Genomic DNA, 23,626 nt, shown 5'->3' on the forward strand with positions numbered 1-23,626 from the left:
GGTCCTGCTCAAGAGTGGTGCAGTTGCTTTTTCAAGCTCCTGTACATAATTAATTCGAAACGCTATAACTGATTGTGCGATTGACATCACAACAGTGCAAAGAGGTAGGCAAGCCCTCAGTGAGTCCTTGACATTCTCATGATCCAAAATGAATGATGTGGCTGAAGAAATGACCATCAGATAATTAATGGTATCAACCCACAACAAACCATCCCACTCCAGCCCGTTGACCTAAGATGCTGTTTTGGGTCTTCAAAAATGGGCTGCCCATGAACAATCCAGGATTTCTCTGCTGATTTTGTCAGTTCTGTGAAATGGTTCATTATACACTCAGGTACCTGATTCAGAAACTTAAGGGTCTACAGTTAATCAAATAGTAAACATAAAATTCTTCACAAAGACTTTCTTCTTAATTGCTGAATTACATCTCTTTTAAGTATGGAATTCTTTGATATCGGAATAGCAAAGGATTACTATTGAATTATCACTATTTTTCATCTGGATTGCTGTACTATATTACTCTTTTTTTGTCACAACAGATTTCTCTGTGTGATATTTGGGCTGCTCTCCCCAGGGATAGCGCGTTGCTAAACTGAAAGCGCTACCCTTTTTTTCTTTTGTATTTTTTCCTGTCAGCAGTTTTTTTTTAAGTGGATTTTTCTACAGAATTTTGCCAGGGACAACCCTTTTGTTGCCCTGGGTTCTCTAACATGCGCTTAGTGCATGTTGCTCACGGGACCTAGGTTTATCATCTCATCTGAATGACTAGCGTCCAGACCACAACTCAAGGTCTAGTGAAGGGGGAGAAAATACTAATGACTGTGCTGGGATTTGAATCAGAATGCTCAGATTCTTTCGCTTTCTAGGGAGACGCATTACCTCTAGGCCATCACTCCATGAAAATGACTGAAGTGGATAGAACAATTCTTTGTACACACACATAATACTGATGGGTACTCTAAAACAGCAACTGGGTAAGCTGTAAATCTATTACACTTAAACCACTTTCCCTGTCCATGATACACACACACAAACACACATGCACATACAATGACAGAAACAGTGCAATATCTTTTCAGATCAGATTTGCGTTTATTGAATAAGGCCTTCAAAACTTTAAAACTTTCAAAATTAAAACTGAAATGAGGCTAAAGCTGGAAAGAACATTTAAAACTCATTCAAACTCTATCAAAATTGTTTTCTCTAATCATGTAGTCACATTTATGCTACTGTCAAATGTATTTGCACATCCATGTTAGTTTTTCAGGGACCATCTTCATCCTTCTGTACCTTTTGTGGAATAGCATCCTCATCCTTACTTTACTGATACAGTTGACACAATAAAACAACACCATTTATATATGCACCAAGAGCTTGTAAAGGCTGAAACTTTTCTACAAAAGACAGTTTTGTCTAGAAAGTCAGGAGCTAGTGCCCAAAGCTATAGTCTTCCATTGTCCACTGTTTTGATAAACCATTCAAGTATTTGCAGGCACTCCAATTTGAAAATGATGTTATAATTCAAAACAATGCAAAGAAATATACCGTATTTTTCTTTCTGGTCAGTTCTGTTCAGAAGTGAATAACTGCTAAATGCAGTGATATTGCGCTGACAGAAATGCACGTGTATAAATAAAGTCAAACGAAGCATGCTTTTCTGTAGATGGTATACATTTATAAACAGTATTGATGTCTACCAATATATACAAACATATTTCATAGTATCAAAATATGCATGAATATTGAACAGTTCACGTGGGTAACATGCGACAATCGAGATTTCAAGTTTGTCATCAGCAAATCCATCTTGGTGTTGGATGCCATTATTTTTTACAGCTAGTTTGGTACCACTGAGTTCAGTCACAAGGAACTGAAGCAAATGTTCACTGTTAAAAGCAGCCACATGAAGGTAAAAAATCTTTCTTGTGTTCCGGTTTTTAAAGGCAAGCAATGACTTATCACACACCCATCAATAAAATATCACAGTTTGTAAATGGTTCAATTCAAAAAAAGATTTTAAAGTTTAATAATGCATAAATCACAGACAATAGATAAGCTGAAACTTGACTTTTTGTCAAGTGAAAATTTGACTGGCTGCAAAGGCAGATTACATGTACCATTCAAGAAAATGAATAACAAACTTGAATCCTTGAACAGAAAGCTTAAAATATCCGTGCAAATTCTATCTGAATTATGCCAGAATACAAGCTTCTCTCCTTTGTGCTGTGCAACAATTTTTTTTTTTTTCTAATTTCCAAATTTGTAATTAATAATCATAATGATAAAAGAAAAGAAACCATTATTTCAAACAATATTTAGAGCACTCTGTTGATCCTAAATCTTTGTGGCTTTTACTGGTATCATCCTTGTACAAAACACATTTCAGCTGAGAATGGTCAGAAGAGGAGTGGTGTGCAGGCCTTACAATTTTTACCTGTTCTTTTCTATGTAAACAGCAGATGAGGATATGCTGTTCGTTTTTCAACACATCCTTCAGGTATTACAAACACAATGTTCCATTAATGAGGTTTCCAGAAGATATTTGTCAAGCAATCATAAATATACAAGCAAAGTTTTAACTATCTGAAGGAGTTTGACACATTATCCCATTTGACAGATCGATCAAGCTAGCTACCTGGATTTGCCAAAAACTGCTGTTGTGTGTATTTGTCTCTGGAAAACTGTTTCTGGTGAATGTCGCATGAAATCTGTGATCAAAGCTGGTATGGCTGTTTTCATCACACAGTCGATCAAGAATTAAACATTCTGCAGTGAGGTCTCTTTCATATAACTTTCATTTTTAACAACAAGTGTAATGTCTTTCAAATGGAACCATGAATGCATGCACGTGATCCTGTGCATTGTGTTATGCATATTTTGCAAGTTCGTTTGCCAGAGCCAGTCTCCTGATATTGCCAATGCAGCCTGCAGATGATTCCTGTAAGTCTTCGTCAGCAGCCCCAACCATCTTCAGTAAAGGCTGCAACATGGCAAAGACAGATATGTATGAAATGTGGCACAGCATCTGGCTGTAGATTGTCTTTTTCATAATTTTCCATCAGTTGCTAAATTTTTTTTTTGCTCTCAGATTTGTACAAATACCCTACTTTCCTATTCAAACACGCAAATACATGCACACATGATTGTATACACATGCCAGAACATGAAACATTGAAACGGGTGATGACTGGATTATAAACAGCAAGTACAAAATGTGGAAAAAGATACCACCTGAAATAAAATAAATAATATGATTGGTCACTTGATACTGAATAGTAACTTTAAGTGTGTTTCTAAAAAATAAAAATATGATGAACTGATTATGCACAGCCACCTGTACTTCAGCTCCATTTTCATTCTGTAAGGATTAACATATACAAAGATGGTAAGTATGTATCAAGGGCCGAAGTTTCAAAATAAGGACTGATACTCAGGAAAAAAACAACACACACACACACACACACACACACACAAACAAAAACAAACAAAAATCGAACAAACACACCTCAATCATCAGATCAGTTTTCCACACACGTCTGTTTCTGTCCTCCCTTTTCACAGTGATGCCCACTCACCTGAACAACACCAGCTTCATGCATGGTGATGCAGTTCTCAGGATTTTTAGATAGCTGGAACAGAGCGCGTGCCGTGGACCGATGTACGTTCTCATCCTTGGACTTGAGGTAGTGAACAAGGGGAGCCACTGCGCCCTCTTTGCCAAACGCTGTACGGTTATTGCCCCAGTTGCAACAGCGAGCTATGGCTTCTGCTAAGTGCTGCCTCAGCTTGTCATCATTCTGCCATCAAAAAGTAATTATCATGTGATTACAATTATGAAGAAATTATGCATGCGCAATTTCTTTTGAAATATACTAAAAAAATGTAGTGTCATTATCATGTGGCTTTGAAAACAGTCAAGACTAAATGTTCAGTATTCTTTTCTGTGTTGTAGAAAAGAGGAAAACAGATATGACAGAGAGAATTACACTGAGAGGGAAAGAAACTGGGATGGAGGGGCAGCTGGGGAAGCACAAAAGATGAAAGTTTGTCTGTATAGAGAAACCTGTACGTTAGGAAGATGGGGGAAAAAAAAGTTCGCCATACAAAACTAATACTAAAGCATTCCTCTTCACTTGTGAACTTAAGTTTAAAAAAAACTAAAACACTAAGAACTTGACCTTAGATCAACAGAATTTCAAACGCTAGCATCAACCTCTTCACCTTAGTGGTCGGAGAGGCTCTAAGCACCATAATTTGATTTGATTTGATATTCTTCTTTTTCTTCTTTTTCTTCTTCTCCTCCTCCACCACTGCCTCTTTCTCCTTCTTCTTTTTCTTATTCTTCTCCTATGTCACCCCAAACAATAAAACCAAAGTGTACTCACCTGTATCACAGTCAAACATCATTTCGATTTCAAATCAAGACTTGGGTGTGACTAATACTTATCTGCACTGCACTGAATTTACTTTTGCTGCACAGACCATGGCAGGCAGGCAGGCATTCACTTTGTGACCCTTCTTTGAATCAGTATTCTTGTAGTCTTATCAACATCATTCCTCCTCTCCCCCACACCCCGCAACCCCTAACCTCCCCCATGCAAATATTTTCATTCATTTCTTTTCTAATTTTTTACAATTTACCAATTAACAGCACTAAATGAAGAAGAGAAAATACATTGCATTAGAATAAAGTGTTTGAAAAAAAACAAAGACACAAGACATACTTAGGCTACATGGTGCAGACATTTTTTCTTCTGAGAATATAATGAATCAGAAGCATTCTTATCATGAACGGCATTCTCCAGCTGGTACCTACATTGTGCGTCAATCGGGCCAGCATGGGCACCACCCCATGGTCGGTGATGACAGCCAGGTTCTCCTCATCTTTAGCGATGTTGGCAATGGCGGCACACACTGCTGCCAGCACCTCTTTGTCTTCAGACTTCAGCAGCGAAACAATCAGCTCCAGGCCACCCACAAAGGATCGAACCATTTCCCCAGCATCCTGCAAGAGAAAATAAAGAGACAAGCACTGAATGTGTGAGCTTCTGAAACAGAACTGAAAATATGTCACGTGACATGATAAGCAGAATACTGCAAAAATTAAAAATAGAAACGCTCTCAATTTCACTCTCTGTGCGAAAGTTGGAACACTTTGGATCTAAAAAAACGAGATGTTATTATTACCATGACCACTATTATTGTTCTTGCTATTCAAATTCAAAACAAAACTAACCCCCCCCCCCTCCCCCCCCCCCCAAAAAGAAAAAAAAAAAAAAAAAAAAGATCATTCTCCATAACGCTTATACATAGATGACTGATTGAAACCTAAAAATTAATTGTAGCTTACTATAAGGTTTCCATCAAAGATAATGTCAAACAAATACACATTTGTGCAAGTGAATACTCATATACCATATACAAATCAAAGGGAAATGCCAAGCACATAAACTATACTATGTTTACATAAAAGTTTTACAAAATTGCAAAATGAACTTCACAGAACATGACAAGTCCATGTAAGCTCAAGCTTGGGGAGTGAAGGATGAGCAGTGTGGGAAAACAAGTGAGAAAAATGGGCAGCAAAACAAACAACAAAACAAAACAAGATAACAACAATACTGATAAAAAAAAATGATAATAACAATAAGAAGAAGATGGAGACGAAAGAATAAGAAGAACAAAGAATAATAATAAATAATAATAATAATAACAATGATGATTTCAAGCTAAACTGAGAGAGAAACATTCTGCTCTCCCTTTGCACAGAGTGAACCAAAAGCATGCTGTTCTCCCCTTTCCCCAGCTCTCCTGACCAACCTTGGCATTTTGAATGCAGGGACAGATGGCCCAAGCAGCACTGGCCTGGACATCTGGGTTCTGGTTTTTGAGGAGGGACCACAGCAACCTCACACCGTCCAGGCGATCAATGATCCTGTTGAAACAATACCACCATCACATCAGGCACTGTGACCTGGGGGAGAACATGGGATGGCAGCCACTGAAGAAACCAGAAACAAAGAGAGAGATGGAGTGCGAAAGAGAGAGAAACAAAGAGACACACAGAGATTTATAAATTTGTTTTTCAGCCAAATTTACACATAATTGAATTGCATGACACTGAATGGAATCATAGAAAAGCAAACAATGAAACAAGTCAAGCAACGGCAATCCACTGCACACAATACTATTTTCCTGTCGGGAATTTTTTTTTTTTTTTTTATCAGTCAGTTGGGTTATTTCTCTTCTGAAGTCATGGAAGCTGTAGCTTTTATCACTCTTGGTGACCTAGATAGCGACTGTGACTTTTTTTTTTGCCCTCATCAACTCCTGCTGCCAGAATACAAAAAGAAAAGAAGCAAAGTGCAAAGCTCTGTAACGCATTCTGGAACTAGGATCTATCTCCACCATCATCAGTCTTCACTGATCATTTTTAACAGAAAAGATGTTGCTCCAAATCCTGACAGCGCTACATAAGAAGCGCTCCGTGCTTTTTTTTTTTTGCTTTTTTTTTCCAGGCCTGACTAAGTGCGTTGGGTTACGCTGCTGGTCAGGCATCTGCTTGGCAGATGTGGTGTAGCATATATGGATTTGATCGAATGCAGTGACGCCTCTTTGAGCTACTGATACTGATACTCCATAAGAAGATGCTGGAGACAAGGCAGATAAGAAGAAGGGACGGGAAATGAAACATAAATACATACACCATGTTGTCTGGTTCCTCAGCGCACTCGCCCACAGACTTGGTGACATTGACGAGCAGAGCCTGGTTGGTGCCGGTCAGCAGGTTGACCAGGTGAGGAATGCCGCCAGACTTACGGATCTGGGCACGGTTAGGTGCTGCCTTGGCCAGCTCTCCGAGCGCTCCCACCACATTTACCAGGACCTGAAGACAGGGTCCATGAATGTTCACTCTCCTCTGATCCTTTCATGATCCTGTGCTATCTCTTCACTTTTTTTTTCACACACACACATACACACCAATGCACCATGTACACTAGCGCAAACGGTGACACACATACACACACACACACACACACACATACACAAAACACACACAAACACACACCATCATTTCAAAAAGCAACAGACATACACACACAGTCAGATCTTTTCTTGTGCTCTCCATCCACATGCACAACAGTTTACAAAGTCTAAACCTTCACACAGTCCTTCATCACTGTTACCTCCTCCGGCTGATTAGTGAGCAAAGCCACCAGCAGCTCAATGCACTTGAGTTCCTGGAAGCGTGCAACATTCTCCGGGCTGATGGCACACTTCCAGATGGCGCCAGTGGCGGCTGCCAGCAGCTCCTTGTTGTCCACGTTGTTCAGCAGACCCACCAGAGGATCCAGGCCCCCGTACTGCCTCACCAGGTCCCTCGTCTCCTTCTCCTCAGCACACTGGGCACAGCCAAGGAAAGATCAGTCATCCACATCATAAAGATGAATTGGCTTTAACATTCATGTTTGTGGGGAAGTGTGTGTGTGTGTGTGTGTGTGTGTGTGTGTGTGTGTGTGTGTGTGTTGTTTGCATATGAGCACATGCATACCCATGTACATGAGCTCATACTTTGTGCATGAGTATGTTCTGCGTGAGTGTGTCCATGGTTGAGAATAATAATCATACACTTCAGAAACAGAATTAGCTGAAAAAAATATTCATATCTGATAAGTCTTGATGTGCAGGACGAAGATAGGACTCGAAATATTTAGATTATTGCTAGAGATGAGTTATTTGAAGACAAACAAACAATAATGGCACAACCAACTCTAACAGATTCTGTAATGAAGCATTCCAGTTGCATACTATCTATGTAACAGCTTGCAATGATTCATTAGTTACATGACATTGACAAATAATCATTCATCACAACAGTTTTATAAGAAATGTCACACACACCTTGAAAATTGCTGAGGCACAGTGCATCTGAAGTTCAGGGTTGGGTTCCTTCTCTGGATTAGTAGTCTTCAAGTTCTTCACCAGGTCTTCAACCATGCCCTCAGTGCGGATTGCCAGGCGGTAGCTGGGCTGTTTCCAACACAGACAATTCAATCCTTAGCTGATCAAGGAGATTGATGCAGCTCTACAGAACATGTCTGCAAACAACACTGTGTACACATTTAACAAGCAATAAATATTTGCAGAATACTGTTTCTGACCAATCAAGCTTTTTATTTATCAAAACTGGAAGCAATATCCTGACAAACGTATACAAACCTAGCAAAAGACAAAGCTGCAAACATCCATGCTTAAGCGTTGACTATGTTTTTTGTGTTTATGTGCTGCATACTACATAAAGTGAGTGAATAAGTAAGTGTTGACCAAGTTTGTGTGTTTACGTTCTGCATATTATATAAAATGTGAGAGTATATGTAAATAAGTGTTGACCAGGCTTTTGTTTATGTGCTGCATATGACTAAAAATGAGTGAGTGAACATGAGTGTAAGCACTACACCCTGACAGTCCAAATGTTACTTAACCCTGGAACAAACTGGACTGACATTGCAGAATGGATGATAAAAAAAAAAAAATAAATAAAAAAATTGCAGAGACCCTGGCTTGGAGGAATCTGATGAACAGTTCTTATGTACAGCACCCCAAGAGTGAAGAAGAAGAAGAAGATGATGATGATGACGATGATGATGATGATGATGAAGGCAATAAGGTGACTAAGTTATATACATCTAACAAAAGATAAAAGTCATAAAGACATTTTTTGTGTGTCTATTAGCTGTGTATGACAAAAAAAAGCCCCCCAAAACAAGTCGTGGCAAACATGAGTGGAAAGCAGCACTAAACCTCGACAGTCCTTCACACGAGCGGAGCACAAGTATAACACTACAGTGAGCTACAGCTCACCTCTGAAGCACATTCCTGCAGAGTGCCCACGGCGGGGATGAGCATGTTCTCGTGGGTGGACTTGAGCAGCTTGGCCAGGAGGGGGATGGCCCCGGCTCGCTGCATGGCCTCCTTGTTCTTCTTGCTCTTGGAGCAGCTCCACAGCGCCAGGGCCCCACACCGCGCCACCTCCACGTCCAGCTCCATGTCCGCCGTCATGTGGCTGCTGTTCAGTGATACGCAGTCCAGCAGGGTCACCTGCAAACCACACATGTGCGCGCGCACACACACACACACACAAGCACAAACACACACACACACACACACACATGCACACACACACACACACTCATATACACACACATGCACACACACACACACAGAGAATCACACACACATGCACACACACACACACATGCACGTACATGTACACACATACATGCACACACACACAAACACACACACAAAAAATCATACATATTCTTTATGTCCAGAAACAAAGTTTTCATTGGTCACCCATGATAATATTATAAACATACATACACTAATAAATGAATCAAGCTCAACTGCAACACACACACACACACACACACACACACACACACACACACTCACACACACACAAAATGGTGTATTTTATGCATGTCTTACAACATGCTTAGGTTTTGATGATTTTTTTTTTTTTTTTTTTTTTTTTTTTTGAGGCTTGTAACATTTCCTTCACCAGACAAAAGCCCACAAATATCTAACTCATTGTTATCAAATTATTTACATTCTTACATTATCTTCACCATTCTCCTCCATGGAAAATGACCAGCAGGAAGAAAACACAGGCAATGCATATCTTTTTTAAGATAAAAGATTTAAAGGGGAAATAAAGAGAAGACTCCTCACCAGTCTCTTAATGCCACCATGCTGTCTCACAGTACGCCGGGCACGTCGGAATTTGGCAACATTGGCGATGGTCTCAGCAGCCAGGCATTTCAGATCCTTGTCAGAGTCACGCAGGATCTTGACCATTGTCTGCAGTCCCCCCAGGTCAGCGATGGCACGGCGAATCTGAGTGTTGCGGGAGATCTCCTTCAAGATCTTCAGTGCTCCGATCTACCCACAGAAAATAACATCCAACTGGAATGTAGGAAGGCACTGGTGCGTTCCAACTGATGGTTATTTCTGCATAAGGGGTAAAATTATGATCTCTAGACAAATTGATGGTGAAACCAGTCACTGAAATGGGGTATGTACATGTGTACCTGTCACTTACTGCACAAACAAATGCATTCAGATGAAAAGAAAACCTTTAGAACAAAGCACAATAACTACCTGAGCTGTCCTCAATGAACTGAGCTTATGGAGATGTACAAATTAATGCCCCTGTGTTCTGAATTCCAGATATTGCACAAAAACCATTTTTGACAGACAATGTTGACTAAAAATCTACAACCAGCTCTAGTATGGTGGCTGTCCTTTGGTATCTGGTTCATAGCAGCCAACAGTACCGTATACTCAGCCATCATCAAGTATGCATTTGACCAATAATTATGTTTTATTTTTCTTGCAACTGTCTTATCTTCTTGATCCACATCTCGGTTTTCATACATAATTTTAAAGGCTTCTTCATAAAATTGCAAATCATTTCATGGAGTGACTGTTTGGAAAATGGACTAATTTTCATATCATAATTTGTTATTGTTGCTCTGATCTAAAAATATCTATAGCACAAAATATGAAGTCACGTGACTGTGTGTCAAGCTGGAAGTCACCAGTTGTCCAAGCAGACTCTATATTGCCAATGCTCTGTAAATATTCCCTCGCTTGTTTTCACTGATGCAAAAGAAGGGAAAAACAACAAGAAAAACCAAGTGTTTCTGTGATTGCTAACAATTGGTAGCAGAAAAACACAGTGATACCACACAAAGCAGGACTTTGAATGGGGCACAGGGAGAACTCCACAAAGCAGTGAGGGGACTGACCTTGCACTTGACCTCCTCAGTGTCCAGCAGGTTGATGAGCACCTCCAGACCGCCCACATCACGGATGGCCAGCTGGCAGGTCTCTTGGGCCAGGTTGAAGTCACGCAGCGAGCACAGGGCAATTATGGTGGCCGTCTGGTTCCCTCCCTGTCACACAGTGGGTGGTGTATGTTTCTCTTTGTTTGATCTTTAGGACTGAAGGATGGGAGAGGTTGTTAGCTGGGACACTGCATGTATGTATGTACGTTCAGGCATCCATGCATGCACATGTACACACACACACACAAATATATATGTACACACACACACACACACACACACACACACACACACACATGCACACATAAGTTTTAATGACAATACACAGGAGTGAAGACACATGGTTATTTGCAGCTCAAATTAATTTTTTTACGTTTTGAAACCAAGGGAGAAAATTCTAGTAAATGTGAGTGTACATTTATTGTTGAAAATTTGTCGCCCCCTGTTTTTGTTGTAGTTTTTTTTTGTTTCGAGGTGTTCATTCATTTCTTTATTAAGTATGCTTTTCATTTGGTTGCACTGATCACCACATTGATCTAATATGTCACAATCAATTGAATGCTGATTTTCAAAGACCTTTTTTTCTGGTGTTGCCCAAAGAAAGAACAATAGAAAAAAAAGGAGCAATAAATAGTAATGACAAACATCTACACTACTTCATGATCTTCAGGAAAAAAATCCTCTACCTAAACTTGTATGTGAAATCTGAAATTCACATGCATTCATTAAACAAGAAAGTAGAAACACTGACAGCTGCAAAAGAAGCTCAGACACAAGATTGAACAAGAGGCAAAGCCTTTAAGACTAACTTGTGCTTCGCGCTTTATCCAGTAAAGGAATCATGAGGAGAAAAAAAAAGAAGAGACTTAAAAAATCGTTGAAAAGTGCTCTGTATTAAATATGATATATAAGATAAGCTTGGGAGAAAATAAATAAATAAAGGTATGCAAGTGGGATCAAACCACACATGTTCAGTTCCGATATAAGCAGACTAATCCCCAAGGCTGCATCACATCTGACATAAAAATGACTAAATTTAAAACTTAAAGCAATGTTGACGTCTTCTTCTTCGTGCAATAAATATATGTGATTGTAGTGAACGTAATAACGCCATTTAAATCATTGTTTTTTGTGTGTTTTATTATATCTTGATTATTCTTTTATTTCGGCGGTAAAGGACACATTGCCATCTCCTTCAAACACATCACAACACATGGTAGGCATAGATCTCTAGATCTGCACAAACCAGTCTACAACAGGCTGAAAGAAACGATCGATTCAATTTTTCTTTTATGTTCATTCCAGTAAATTCAGTGTCCACTTACAAATATTCATATGCAGTAAACACGTCAATGAAGTAGTCAGTATCACTGTAAGTGTTCTGTCCAGAATTTGTGTTTCTTTCCTTTTAATTGTGAACAAGAAACCTACCTTCTAGTTGGCCAAACTCAGTGGAAAGCGGTTTTTAGAATTTTCGTATTTCGGAACACATCTCAACGAAATAAACCGTTAATGATTCAGAAATACAGTTTAATTCAGGAGGCTTACAACCTGTTATTGGTATAACTGTGAAGATTTTTTTTCATACTATGTTTAAGCCAATTTTGGTATCAGTAAACAAAGTATTTCCAAAGAAAATGGCAATGTTAAAGTTTACCAAGGACACACAGACACACACACAGACAACCAACACCAGGTTAAAACACAGACTCACTTTATTTACACAAGTGAGTCAAAAAGTAAGCCCTATTAGCTAAACCAAACAAAGCTTAATAAATTTGTTTTTAAATCCGCACTCTACATGTTTTCTGTATTTCTAAAAATCTGTCCTTGGTTATAGGCAAAGCCTATGTTATAGAAAATCACCCCACCATAATTTATCCATTACTAAAAACATAAGTGGCGTGACCTAACTAAACATTTCTGAATGACTGTAGCCCTAAGTAACTGTCTAATATGACTGTAATGATCCTGGCCTCATTTACAGATTCTGATTCACACCAAACATACAGAGGTAAACATTGTATTTGTTTATTCACTTGTGTGTTGTGTGTGTCATGTTGGGGACCAAAAGACATTGAAGAGATTTGCGTGGCATATTCCTCCTGCTGTTGTTTGTTGTTATTGTGTATACATATCAGGTATATGAACAGATCTGAGAGTAAAATTTGTTGTTTGTGTTTTTTTGGGGAAAATCTGGGTTTGTTCCTCTGTACCTTTCTTCGACCGTGTGCAAACTGATGAGAAGCAATGAGCAGATCTGACATAGTTATGTCCCTTTACCGAATCAAACCCTGTATATCTTCATGTTTGCTGTTTGATATCTGATGATGCTGATCTCACTTGGATTTGTTTCATGTCAGCACAACACTGTATTTGTTTAACTCTGTCTATGTGGTCTGTGTGGCATGTTCAGGAACTGAAGGGCAACAAAATCCAGTCTTAATTTATATGATTAGTTTGTGAAAAATGTAGGTAGAATTATTTAGATCTTATGTGGCCAACACCTGGGAAAAAAAATCAACACAGTGTACCTTCAAATATTTGACCAGCTTTTGAATCTGCCAGTACTCAGAAGGAAGGTCAGCGTTGGTTTCAGCCCGTCGTTCTACAGTCTCCTCCTCTTCCTCACTCTCTGTTGAACTTTCACTGAAAGAGTCCATGGGCTCCACAGGTGTCTTCTGTTTGCGTCTGCACAAAACATTTTCTGGTCCTTTAAACTGTCAGTCAAGGATAGTGGTTTTAATGTCCTCTTTAGTAATGTGGAATTTCTTTCAGCAAATGTCAGTTCTCTTGTTATAAAAATATGGAGAAGAATTGCTCCCTGTAAAATTTCATAAAGATTATAGGCATGGCCCTTATGTGACTCCAGTCTCAATGGTCTGTTGATATCTTTACTGGAACAAATCAACCTGGGGCACTGATGATAGGCAATCACTGGCATTCCTGCAGCCTCATGTTCCTATGGCTAGAAATCCCTCAGCAATATGTTTCTACAGCTATGTTTGAATTCCACTCCAACTGGTCTGAATTCCAATCGTCTAAATCCCTACAGCTGTTTCCACATCTCCATAGTCCCACAGGTCTAGTTTCCCTGTACTGGCACAACTCACATTTGATCAGATCTACATTCTCACCATTTTGATTTCCCACAGCTCTAATTCAGTCTTGTTATCATTATAATTTACATAGGCCTAGTTTCTATATTCCCAGTTTTATATTTCAACAACTCAATATTCACACATCTTGATGTTCAACAAATGCTGTCTGTAGAACAGTTGCAGTAAAAGTTATTTATATATATATACACACACACACACACAGACTTGAACAGAATTCTGTGGCTTGATTTTTTTCACCTTGTTTTGCTTGTATACAGCTACATGATTATAGCCAAAAGTGAAGAACACTGCATCTCACACTGTATACAGAATTAAAAGGATTAAAAGGGAGTTATTTTAAAATGTACTTACTGTACTGATCCTTTTCGCTTTGGCTTCTGCTTCGCCTTCTGTTTTTCTTGAACTTCATCACTGCAAATCACATTGCAGAATTGTTTTAAAGAAAATGTAATTTATACATTACAGAGTGACTTGAAAGAATGTATAAGGTGTATGGAATGAGAGACTGTAATATAGTTATTCGTTCAAACATTCTCCATGACATTTTTCTGCGTGCTTGAAGGCAGTGATTTTCCACAAAGTAGCAGGCTGAATCTACCACAACCATTTGTTTAATCAGAGATATTGATGTTAATTTGTACAGTCCCTGATATATTCTTGTGTGCATACTTGTAATGAATGCATCAGCTTTCAACAGAATGACAATGGTTTTGGTACTCACTTGACAGATTTTGAGTTACTCTACTCAACAAATACGGGGATGAAATTTGAATTCTGTCACATATTTTGAAATTTAAAACAAACATTTCAAATTCCAAACCAATTCTTTACATGGAGCATTTACAGGTCAGACAGACAGGGAGGGAGAAGTTGACCAAAAAACAAACAAAAAAAGATCTGGATAAATGTAAAATAGCATGCTTACTGTTGAGCATAGACAATAGTGATAACAACCATTCACTTGCATATCTGTAACTCTCATAATTAACCAGACAACCAACCAGTTTTTAAAAAAAATCATTCTAGAAATCCTGTATCTACTACAACCAACCAGTTTTAAAAAAAAATCATTCTAGAAATCCTGTATCTACTAACTGGCTGACAGTTGGTCTTTCTCTTACTCTTTGTATTCCTCCATGCCCAGCGCCTTCCACTTCAGTGATGGCTCCAGCTTCTTCTGTTTCTCGTGTTTCTTCTGCTTGTCCTTGCCGTCCTGGCCCCTGTCCTTCTGACCCATGGTCTGGTGTTCAGAGCGAGCTGTCACGTCTCCGTCTTCTTCGTCTGTCCCAACCAACTCCACGTGACGCTCGTCCTTTTGTTTTTCATGCAGAGCAAACTCCTGACAACATAAAACACTTTTGATGTACCAGTGACAGAAAACATATGCGCCTGCACAGAGAACAAATAGAAACAAAAAGGGGTGGTGCTGCACTGTGGCGACACACTCTCCCCTGAGAGAACAGCCTGAATTTCACACAGAAAAATTTGTTTTGACAAAAAGTTACACAACACAAAATGGCTCAGTGGTGTGTATAAGAAATATCTCAGCTGTTGGAAACAGGCAGGTTGGTAGACTGACAGACACACAGATGTGTCTATTATGTTCCTATGCATTTTCTCGGTTACAATTATGTAATATCTTAAGGTATATTCATAATTATACTTCACACTATGATCATTAATTAGCACTACTAGATATATTTTAGTCTCTTGTGCAAGAAGAACCAGCTTGCTGCATACCTTTTTTCCGATGACTTCAGTGAATTTGGCTGACTTGGCCTTGAGCAGGGTTACAAGATCGCGGTATGTATCCTGGTCAAGTCGCTCATAGTCCAGCTGTCCTGGCTTGTCTGCATCTGGGCCCTGACATATGCATAACAATAACAGATTGGTGACTGACTGTACCCACTGCAAAGCCAAGGACTGAATACCAGAAAATACCGATTTGATGCAAAAACATCTTTTTTTTTTTAATGTTTTCTTCGTTCTAGTTATGAAATGATAATTTAGTCAGGAATCAGACACAAGAAAACAAACTATTCAACAGATCAGTCTAAAAGTTTTCTTTTTGATTGTGCTTGTTTTCTAGGATCTACTTCATGTATTGTTATCTACTTTATGGAATTGCAACTGGGCTTGTGATAATGTATATAATTTTATCATTTGTTTCTTGCATTATCTACTATCTGTGTCAAGTTCTTGACTTTTTGCCAGTGTGATGTTTTCACACTTGCTTTGGAAAAAATAACAGTAAAGAAATAAAGGCAAAATGTTAAAGAAAACTATGTCAGTCACAGGTGAAGATGCAAAAGTTTAAAGAAGACTGTAAGCTACATATGAAAATTTTACCTTGTTGAAGTAGTATCCACTGGTGTTTGCAGTGATGAAGAGCTTTCCACTGTCATGGGCTTTGGTTTCAATGTAGCAGATGTCACCATGCAGTTGTCGCCACGGTGGTGATCGGCAGCCATTTTTGTACACGTAGCTTTCACCTGCATAAACAGTTGGTGCTCCCAGAATGAAACTGCATATCTTATGACATCATCATCACCATTGTTATCATGCAAAATGTAATCAGAGTAGAATGCAAAACTATGTCACATGTTTTCATAGTTTTTTTTTTCATAGTTGCGCTGATTGGGCTGGTAGTTGATCATTGCTTTGTGCCACAGATCATTGAGATTTGATGTGTTGTCAGGTTGAAGCAAATGTAAATGCATGTAAAGTTTATGAAAAAATTATATGTGAGAGGACTGTAACTGTTATACTGGATAAAATGAAAAAAGTTCCAGTTTTTTTGTGAGTGATCATGTGATATACAGTGATACTTGTGTTGCTAAGGGATAAAAGTATCAACAAGACTGTGGAACAAGAACATTTCCCTGAAAAACGCTCTCCATTCTTGGTAAGTCCAAAGATCCTGAAGATTGCAGTGTCTTCTGATTTGTATGATCTGTGCTGAAATGAGCTGCAGAAAGTCACTGACTTGGCAAGAGACTGTACACCTGTGTGACAACATTCCAAGACAACATCATTTTGCTACAGCTGACAGACTCACTGGGGCAGAAGAAAGACTGGCCTGGGGCAGAAGACCTATGATGCGAGTGTGTGAACAAAAACCTGGCCCAGTAAGAGTGTAAAATATCCTGGGGTTAGGATTAATATTGTTATTGTGCATAATCTGATTTGATGGGTGAGGATCAATAATAATCAGTGTAAAATCTAAAATATATACTTTGTTCTCAGCCTTGTCAGAGAGGAGTGGATCAGTGATGATTACAACACCACACAGATGTGTGCATGACTGGAAATCAAAACCTTTTGTGAACTGGTACTAACAATTAATTGCTTCAACAAATTAAACATAAGCAAAATCGGTAAATTTTCCCCAAACTTGTACAATGGAATTACCTTCAGATGACTTCTCAGATGTAAGAACCTCATTTTACATGTGATCCAGGTAGTGACACATGCACAGTTTCACACAGCAATATCACATATTATGTTAAACCAATAAAAGACATCAAACAAAGTAATATTCATACTAAATGATAATAATAATGCATACTCGCGCGCGCGTGCACACACACACACACACTTTTCAAAGTCTGCTTTTGCTCACCATAATATTTGATATATTGTAATCCACATCTCTCATCATCTTCACCAGACATATCTTTCAGCAGACCCATCTCTTTCTCTACCATTTCAGGAGTCAGCCTCACTTGTCTGAAACAAGTAATCATTCTTATGACTTCTTAAATTTTGCATGAGAGTGATAAAAATCATTCCTAGTATCAATTGGGGGGAAAAAAACAATGTGATTAGAAAGACATATGTCAGTGGAATTTCGGAACAATTAAACTTTCTTTAAGAAACTGTTCAGAATGACAAGTATACTGTTTTGAATATCAAGTTCAGAGGGACAAAGTTTTAACATGAACTAAATTCAAAGCAAAACATAACACAAACAAAACTGTTCCAAACAACCTGATGAACCATTAAATTACTATGGTCCAATTTCAAAATGAGTGTTCCAAAAGGATATTCTGGACTATTAATTTTTCAAGGTAAAAATGGAAAATGACATATATGCCAATTTCTTAAATGAGCAGATTTTCACTGAGACACGAGGAAGCACCAGAGGTAATTTATGCATTATGTCAATTAAAGGCATCTGCATTATTGCAACACCATTGAAAACTATTGACGCACACAGAAACAAACACAATGTGTCTTCACTCACGTTGAAATTTTCGTGATGCTCTGGTTCAGAAGCTGTTTATCTAGAGTAACCAGCTTCAGACTCAGAGACAACACCAAGTTCTTTTCCTTCAGTTCTTCCTTTTGCTTCTCGTTTGACTCTCCTTGCTCTGCTTTTGAAAGGTGCTCCATTTCTTTGTGGATCTCTTCAATGTAGCGCATGATGGAGTTGTCGTCGCCTTGGACCGTGCCAAAACGTTCGCCAAGCATGTTGACTACAGGATCATGATTGGCTGAAAATACAGGATTTTGTCATTTGCTGATGTGCAAAATACAAGAGAAGGAATGAAGTGATTTCCCACACAAAGCCTGCTGCAGTAACCCTCACCAGCTATCAAGCCCATCAGCCATCAGCACCACACTTGACTCTCTTCAGACAGCTCAAACCAAGGAACTGGAAATGACAAAATAAACTTCGGGTGATTGTTCCCCAGTTTTTGAAAGCCAACAATCAATTAATTGATTGACTGATTGATTCATTCATTCATTCATTTATTTATCAATTTATTTATCTATTTCTGTTGTTCCAGCTGGCAGTCACTGTATGCATTGTATGCTTGATAAATCCCCTGCAAGGACAACAAGGTTCTTGCAGTCAGACACTGTACTTCCCTATGACATAAAGAGAAGCCAGATACCCTTTGGAGTTGCTCAAATTTGTCTTGCCTCAGATGTAAGTCATCCTGCAGATAATGTCCATACAACAAAAGAATAAACTACAGTTACCTTCCAGACAAAGACGAAGTTCTGTCATCTTCTTTTCTCCAGCTGTCCTGAGGACCATCTCACCCATGTCGACAGTCATTATACTGATTGTCTGTTTGCTTAACTTGAACAAGGGAATGTCATCCTTCTTCTCTTCTGACACAAGACATCCATTTCTGAAACACATGATGCATGTATAAAAACATTAAGCAATCAAATATCACAAGTTGCGATACTGCCACATGTACTTTGCTGAATCGCAAATCTTCACAGACACATATAAGCACAGAATTAACTCACTCAGTACGGCCAGTCCTCTCTTCTCCTCTACACAGACCCCTCGGATGTCCAGTGGGTGTCTGAATGACCCAACCTTTAGCTTCCGTCGTCAGAACTGTGGTATTCTTTGTCAACATTCACCTCTTCAGTATAAGAGCCTTCTGCTTGCAATATTTTGATGATGATAATTGGGATGAAACGCTGTTAACGTCGTCTCTTTCGCCGTTCGTATGGAGAGAGTTAAACACGTTCAAATATATCATTTACAAACACACAAATTTGTGACAGGAGAACATTATATTCCATTTGATGTAATTCCAAATAAACCAATTCACATTTCAATTAGCTTACTATAACAAGTAGTCATTACAGCATATTTCAAAGAAAATGTCCTCAGCAGTTTTTCTCAATGTAAAAAAAAAAAAATCCATTTACAAAACTGCCATACCATAACAGCATCATGATTTGCACTATTATGTTCAACTTCATTTTGCATTCCTTCTCTTGCTGCTGTTGATACTGCTGCTATCAATATAACTCCTACAAGTTGGACTGAAAATCACTTCACCTACAACTGACTACCACTATTACATCTACTACTATTTTACAACCACTGCCTCTAGGCTCTACTTACATTACATTATGATTTACCACAATCATAATCATCATAATTAATTTTCTGTTTTTCATCACCATACTGTTATCATCAGTATCACTGTCATTATACATGTCATCATCATAAAATATGTAATTTTGGGAAGTACTCATGAAAATGTGCCAACTGTTTATATAAAGCACAGTTTAAAAAAATGTATTTTTTATTGGCTATCAAAAAGGTACAACCTTAAACAGAAAAAAAAATATTGTAAGCTATGTGACAGACATATTGTAATGACAGAAAAAACAATATTCCCAGTGGGGTCTGGCAGTGTGACTAACAGCAGGAAGAATCAGAAGAGTAGTGAACTGGTTCTTTGTTGTGGTCTTTTAATAGTGATGAACATCTCTGTATTGTATTTTCTTCTCTCTCTCTCTCTCTCTCTCTCTCTCTCTCTCTCTCTCTCTCTCTTTCGCATTCAAACCACAGCAATAAATGGAGAATGGTTCTCCTTTTTTTTAAGCCACAAAAGGGTGAACTTGATCTTAAACTGTTGAAGGCTTCACAATGCTATTTTGATAAGAAAAAAGTATAAAATCACACTTACTCTTCTTTGAAGCCAGAAAAAGCATTTGCACTTAATGTTGTCTGCCATTCCAGTGGTTTTTTAAATGCCAGTTTTCCCTCTTCTGGGTGCTTTTGTGAAAATCCTTCCACAAACTTCAGGATGGCATTCAACAGCTCTTCATTCAAGGGACTCAGTTCCAATTTGCCTCCTGTCCCATCCTTGGCAGAGGTCCACTGAGCAGCACTTATCAGTGCTTGACCCATTTTGCACTAATGTCACCGTCTGTTTAAAAAAATAAAAATCACTGTTAACAGCATACATATTGTATATGAATAGTTAGAAGTGATTATGAAGACTGAATTCATTGAAAACATATATGCCCACATTTCAGCAAGCATATATCATATGTGTGTAAGTGTGTTTGCATTTTTCTATGTGTGTGTGTGTGTGTGTGTGTGTGTGTGTGTGTGTGTGTGTGTGTGAGTGTGTGTGTGTGCAGTTGATGCACATGTCAGTATGGTTGTTTTGTAGCATGGGATTATCTGTCACTGGCAAAAGCTATTATAGTTATACTTATAGGCATTAAAAATGACCAGACATATATACTTGAGGCAAGGTCAAAAATGAAGGTTTTCAGTAGCATACCAATCTGTTCTGGAGCATACTCCTTTCTTCTTCGTCATCTTCTTTCCAGTACATGACCAACATCAATTTGCTGATGAATCTGTCATGGTAGATTCATTCTGGGCATTTTCATATTTCCATAACCCCTGAATACTGACATTGATTACAGGATCTTTAATGTACATATTTGATCTTTTGCATGCATAAACACATGAAAAGGGTTCAGGCACTAGCTGATCTGTATATATGTTGACCTGAGAGATTGGAAAAATCTCCACTCTTCATCCACCAGGTGCATCAAAACTGGGGACCAAACTCAGAATATTCAAGCAAAAATCCAGCACTCTAAACATTTGGCCACTGTACCACAACCACACCACACTGATAAGCCACAAAGTGAGAAACTGCAAAAAAACTTACACAGGCAGGAAGTGAACACAACTACATTTATTAAACAGGCACTGACTAAAAACTCTAACTGAAAATATAAAACAAGAAAGGAAATTAAACATAATTCCCTGTATGTAGGACAATTATTTTTAATTTTTATAACTTGCCAATTTACATCAGTTTAAATTTGCTATGTCAGTATGTGACTCTGGAGTGTAGCAGACTGGAACAAACTGGAGGATGAGGATGTACAGGCACGCTCTGTAGCCACATTTTCTGCAGCATTGGGCAGAGCACCCTTGGCTGCCTCCCAGGAGTAAATCCCCCACCCCACCCCCCACAAACCTCCTGGCTCCCCCCTCCTATCCTGCCTCCCCTCCCCCCACCTGGGGTGTCCGTTGGAGCAGTAGACTCCCTACCCCACCCCCAGCCCACCCTGTCAGGGAGACACAGTGCTGAACCAGGACATCTTTGAGAACAACTTGAGATCAACTGTGTCAGTTGGAGTAGAATATAAAGTTTTCTTCAGTATAGTTTTCATAGTTAAGTGAATTTATATATAGTTAAGTAAATATAGATGAGGGCAATTTGAGCTTAAAACAAAAATAGATAGATTCATTGACTATTCAAGCCATGCATTCCCATCACCTGTTGCAACGATAATCTGCAAAGGTTCCTGCAACGTATCGTTCCAGATTCCAGATTCCAGAAATCACTGTGTCCTAGATACCTACAACAATATTCTGACTTTGATTTTAAACCTATAACACAGCAGAAGTGATTTTAAAAAATCAATCAGAACTATTAAATTACCTGTGTAATGACACACACGTTTATAAACAAAAACAATTTGGTTAGTAACTGTCGGTTTTGAGAGAACTGGCTATTGATGTGCAGAGAAGAGCAAATGCAGAGAAAGGACAAACTGTACAACACTGCACGAGTTTGCAACAATACCTCCGTCACACTGCACTTGTAAAAAGTAAAAATGCCAAACATAAATAACCCGATCATATAATCATTCACAATGTGCTTACATCTTCTTGCTTTTTATTGAAAGCAAACAGAAACTTACCAAACTCAGCGAGTGTTGCAGATCATCTGAATGTTGCAAGTGACAACGGTTGTCATGGGAGTTGGGCATGCGCGGTGAGGACTTACGCCGAAGGGAAATAATCAGTGTCGCTCTTTTCGAAGCGAGGTAATCCGTCTTCATTTTTCACACAGTAAGTGAAAGTCGCCGAGGAGTTTTATCAGACGTTAATTGCTCCCCGCCCTGGGATCTCTCCCCTCTCCCAACCCCTCCCCTCCATCAACATGATTCACACTGAAGCAGTCTGCATACCTTTATCTTACGAAAGAGGAAGAGAATCGCGTGTCGGTTCAACTGATTGACGTCTTATAAGCCTGTTTGTTGGGAACAGCGACGCCTAAAATTAGTTTTGCTTTTACGTTTACATCAAAATAAAATGTTTTGTAAACAGCCTCAGCCGGGACAGACTCAAAAAGTGCAGGCAGAGTAGCATTTTCCCCGCCTGAAAAAATTCTGTCATTGTCCATAAAATGAATTCAAACGAATAAACCGAAAAGATCCCAAATATTTCAGCCGCAAGAAAAAAAAGTAATGAATATCGAAACAAAGTGTGTGTGTGTGTGTGTGTGTGTGTGTGTGTGTGTGTGTGTGTGTGTGTGTGTGTGTGTGTGTGTGTGTGTGTGTGTGTGTGTGTGAACGGCTGAAATATGGATAACTTTAGCAGTGGGAGCTCAGTGGAGAGAGAAGGGGACACTCCTTGAGAAATCCATGTAGGTACACATGTGACACAGTCGAGTTGAGATCGGTAAATCACTGCAACAGCAAGGATCGATGTTAGAACCTGTAGGCCTATACTGTATTGAATGAATATAGACACTGACACACGTTTTATTGCCGTGCCGGTGTTCACTTTGTGGTCATATCAACCACTAAGAGCCTGAGATAACATAAAAGACTGATGGAGAAGTGGTCACAATGATGGCAGCAGTAGCATAGTTAAAATACTAAGTACTTATTTTCTAGCCTGCATGCAAGTAACAGCTTTAGACAGCCTAAATCATTTGTACAAAGGGGATGAAAATGCAGGTTTCGTCGCCGGTCTGTCAGCTTCTGTAAGCCGTTCAGCAATCCTTTTTAGTCATTTGATTAATTTTGTTTTCCGATGATTCATTCTGTACAGCCTGCTATAGT

At 38.9% G+C, this 23,626-nt stretch overlaps 1 protein-coding gene across 1 annotated transcript; it reads right to left on the reverse strand.

Moving 5' to 3' along the window:
- Window positions 1-1,068: 1,068 nt before the first annotated feature.
- LOC143283030 (outer dynein arm-docking complex subunit 2-like) lies at window positions 1,069-22,625 on the reverse strand. Its single transcript, XM_076589030.1, has 20 exons — window positions 22,478-22,625; window positions 20,428-20,670; window positions 18,965-19,119; window positions 18,222-18,471; window positions 17,598-17,704; window positions 16,325-16,467; window positions 15,716-15,838; window positions 15,097-15,314; window positions 14,327-14,386; window positions 13,388-13,544; window positions 10,815-10,961; window positions 9,736-9,945; window positions 8,863-9,099; window positions 7,903-8,031; window positions 7,188-7,403; window positions 6,705-6,886; window positions 5,821-5,935; window positions 4,817-5,005; window positions 3,576-3,797; window positions 1,069-2,980 (listed from the first exon to the last, which is right to left on the reverse strand). The coding sequence occupies exons 2-20, from the start codon at window positions 20,649-20,651 to the stop codon at window positions 2,867-2,869; spliced, it is 3,198 nt and encodes a 1,065-aa protein (XP_076445145.1). The 5' UTR covers window positions 20,652-20,670; window positions 22,478-22,625; the 3' UTR covers window positions 1,069-2,866.
- Window positions 22,626-23,626: the final 1,001 nt, after the last annotated feature.

Source organism: Babylonia areolata, chromosome 1, assembly GCF_041734735.1.
Source record: "Babylonia areolata isolate BAREFJ2019XMU chromosome 1, ASM4173473v1, whole genome shotgun sequence".
NCBI lineage: Eukaryota > Metazoa > Mollusca > Gastropoda > Neogastropoda > Buccinidae > Babylonia > Babylonia areolata.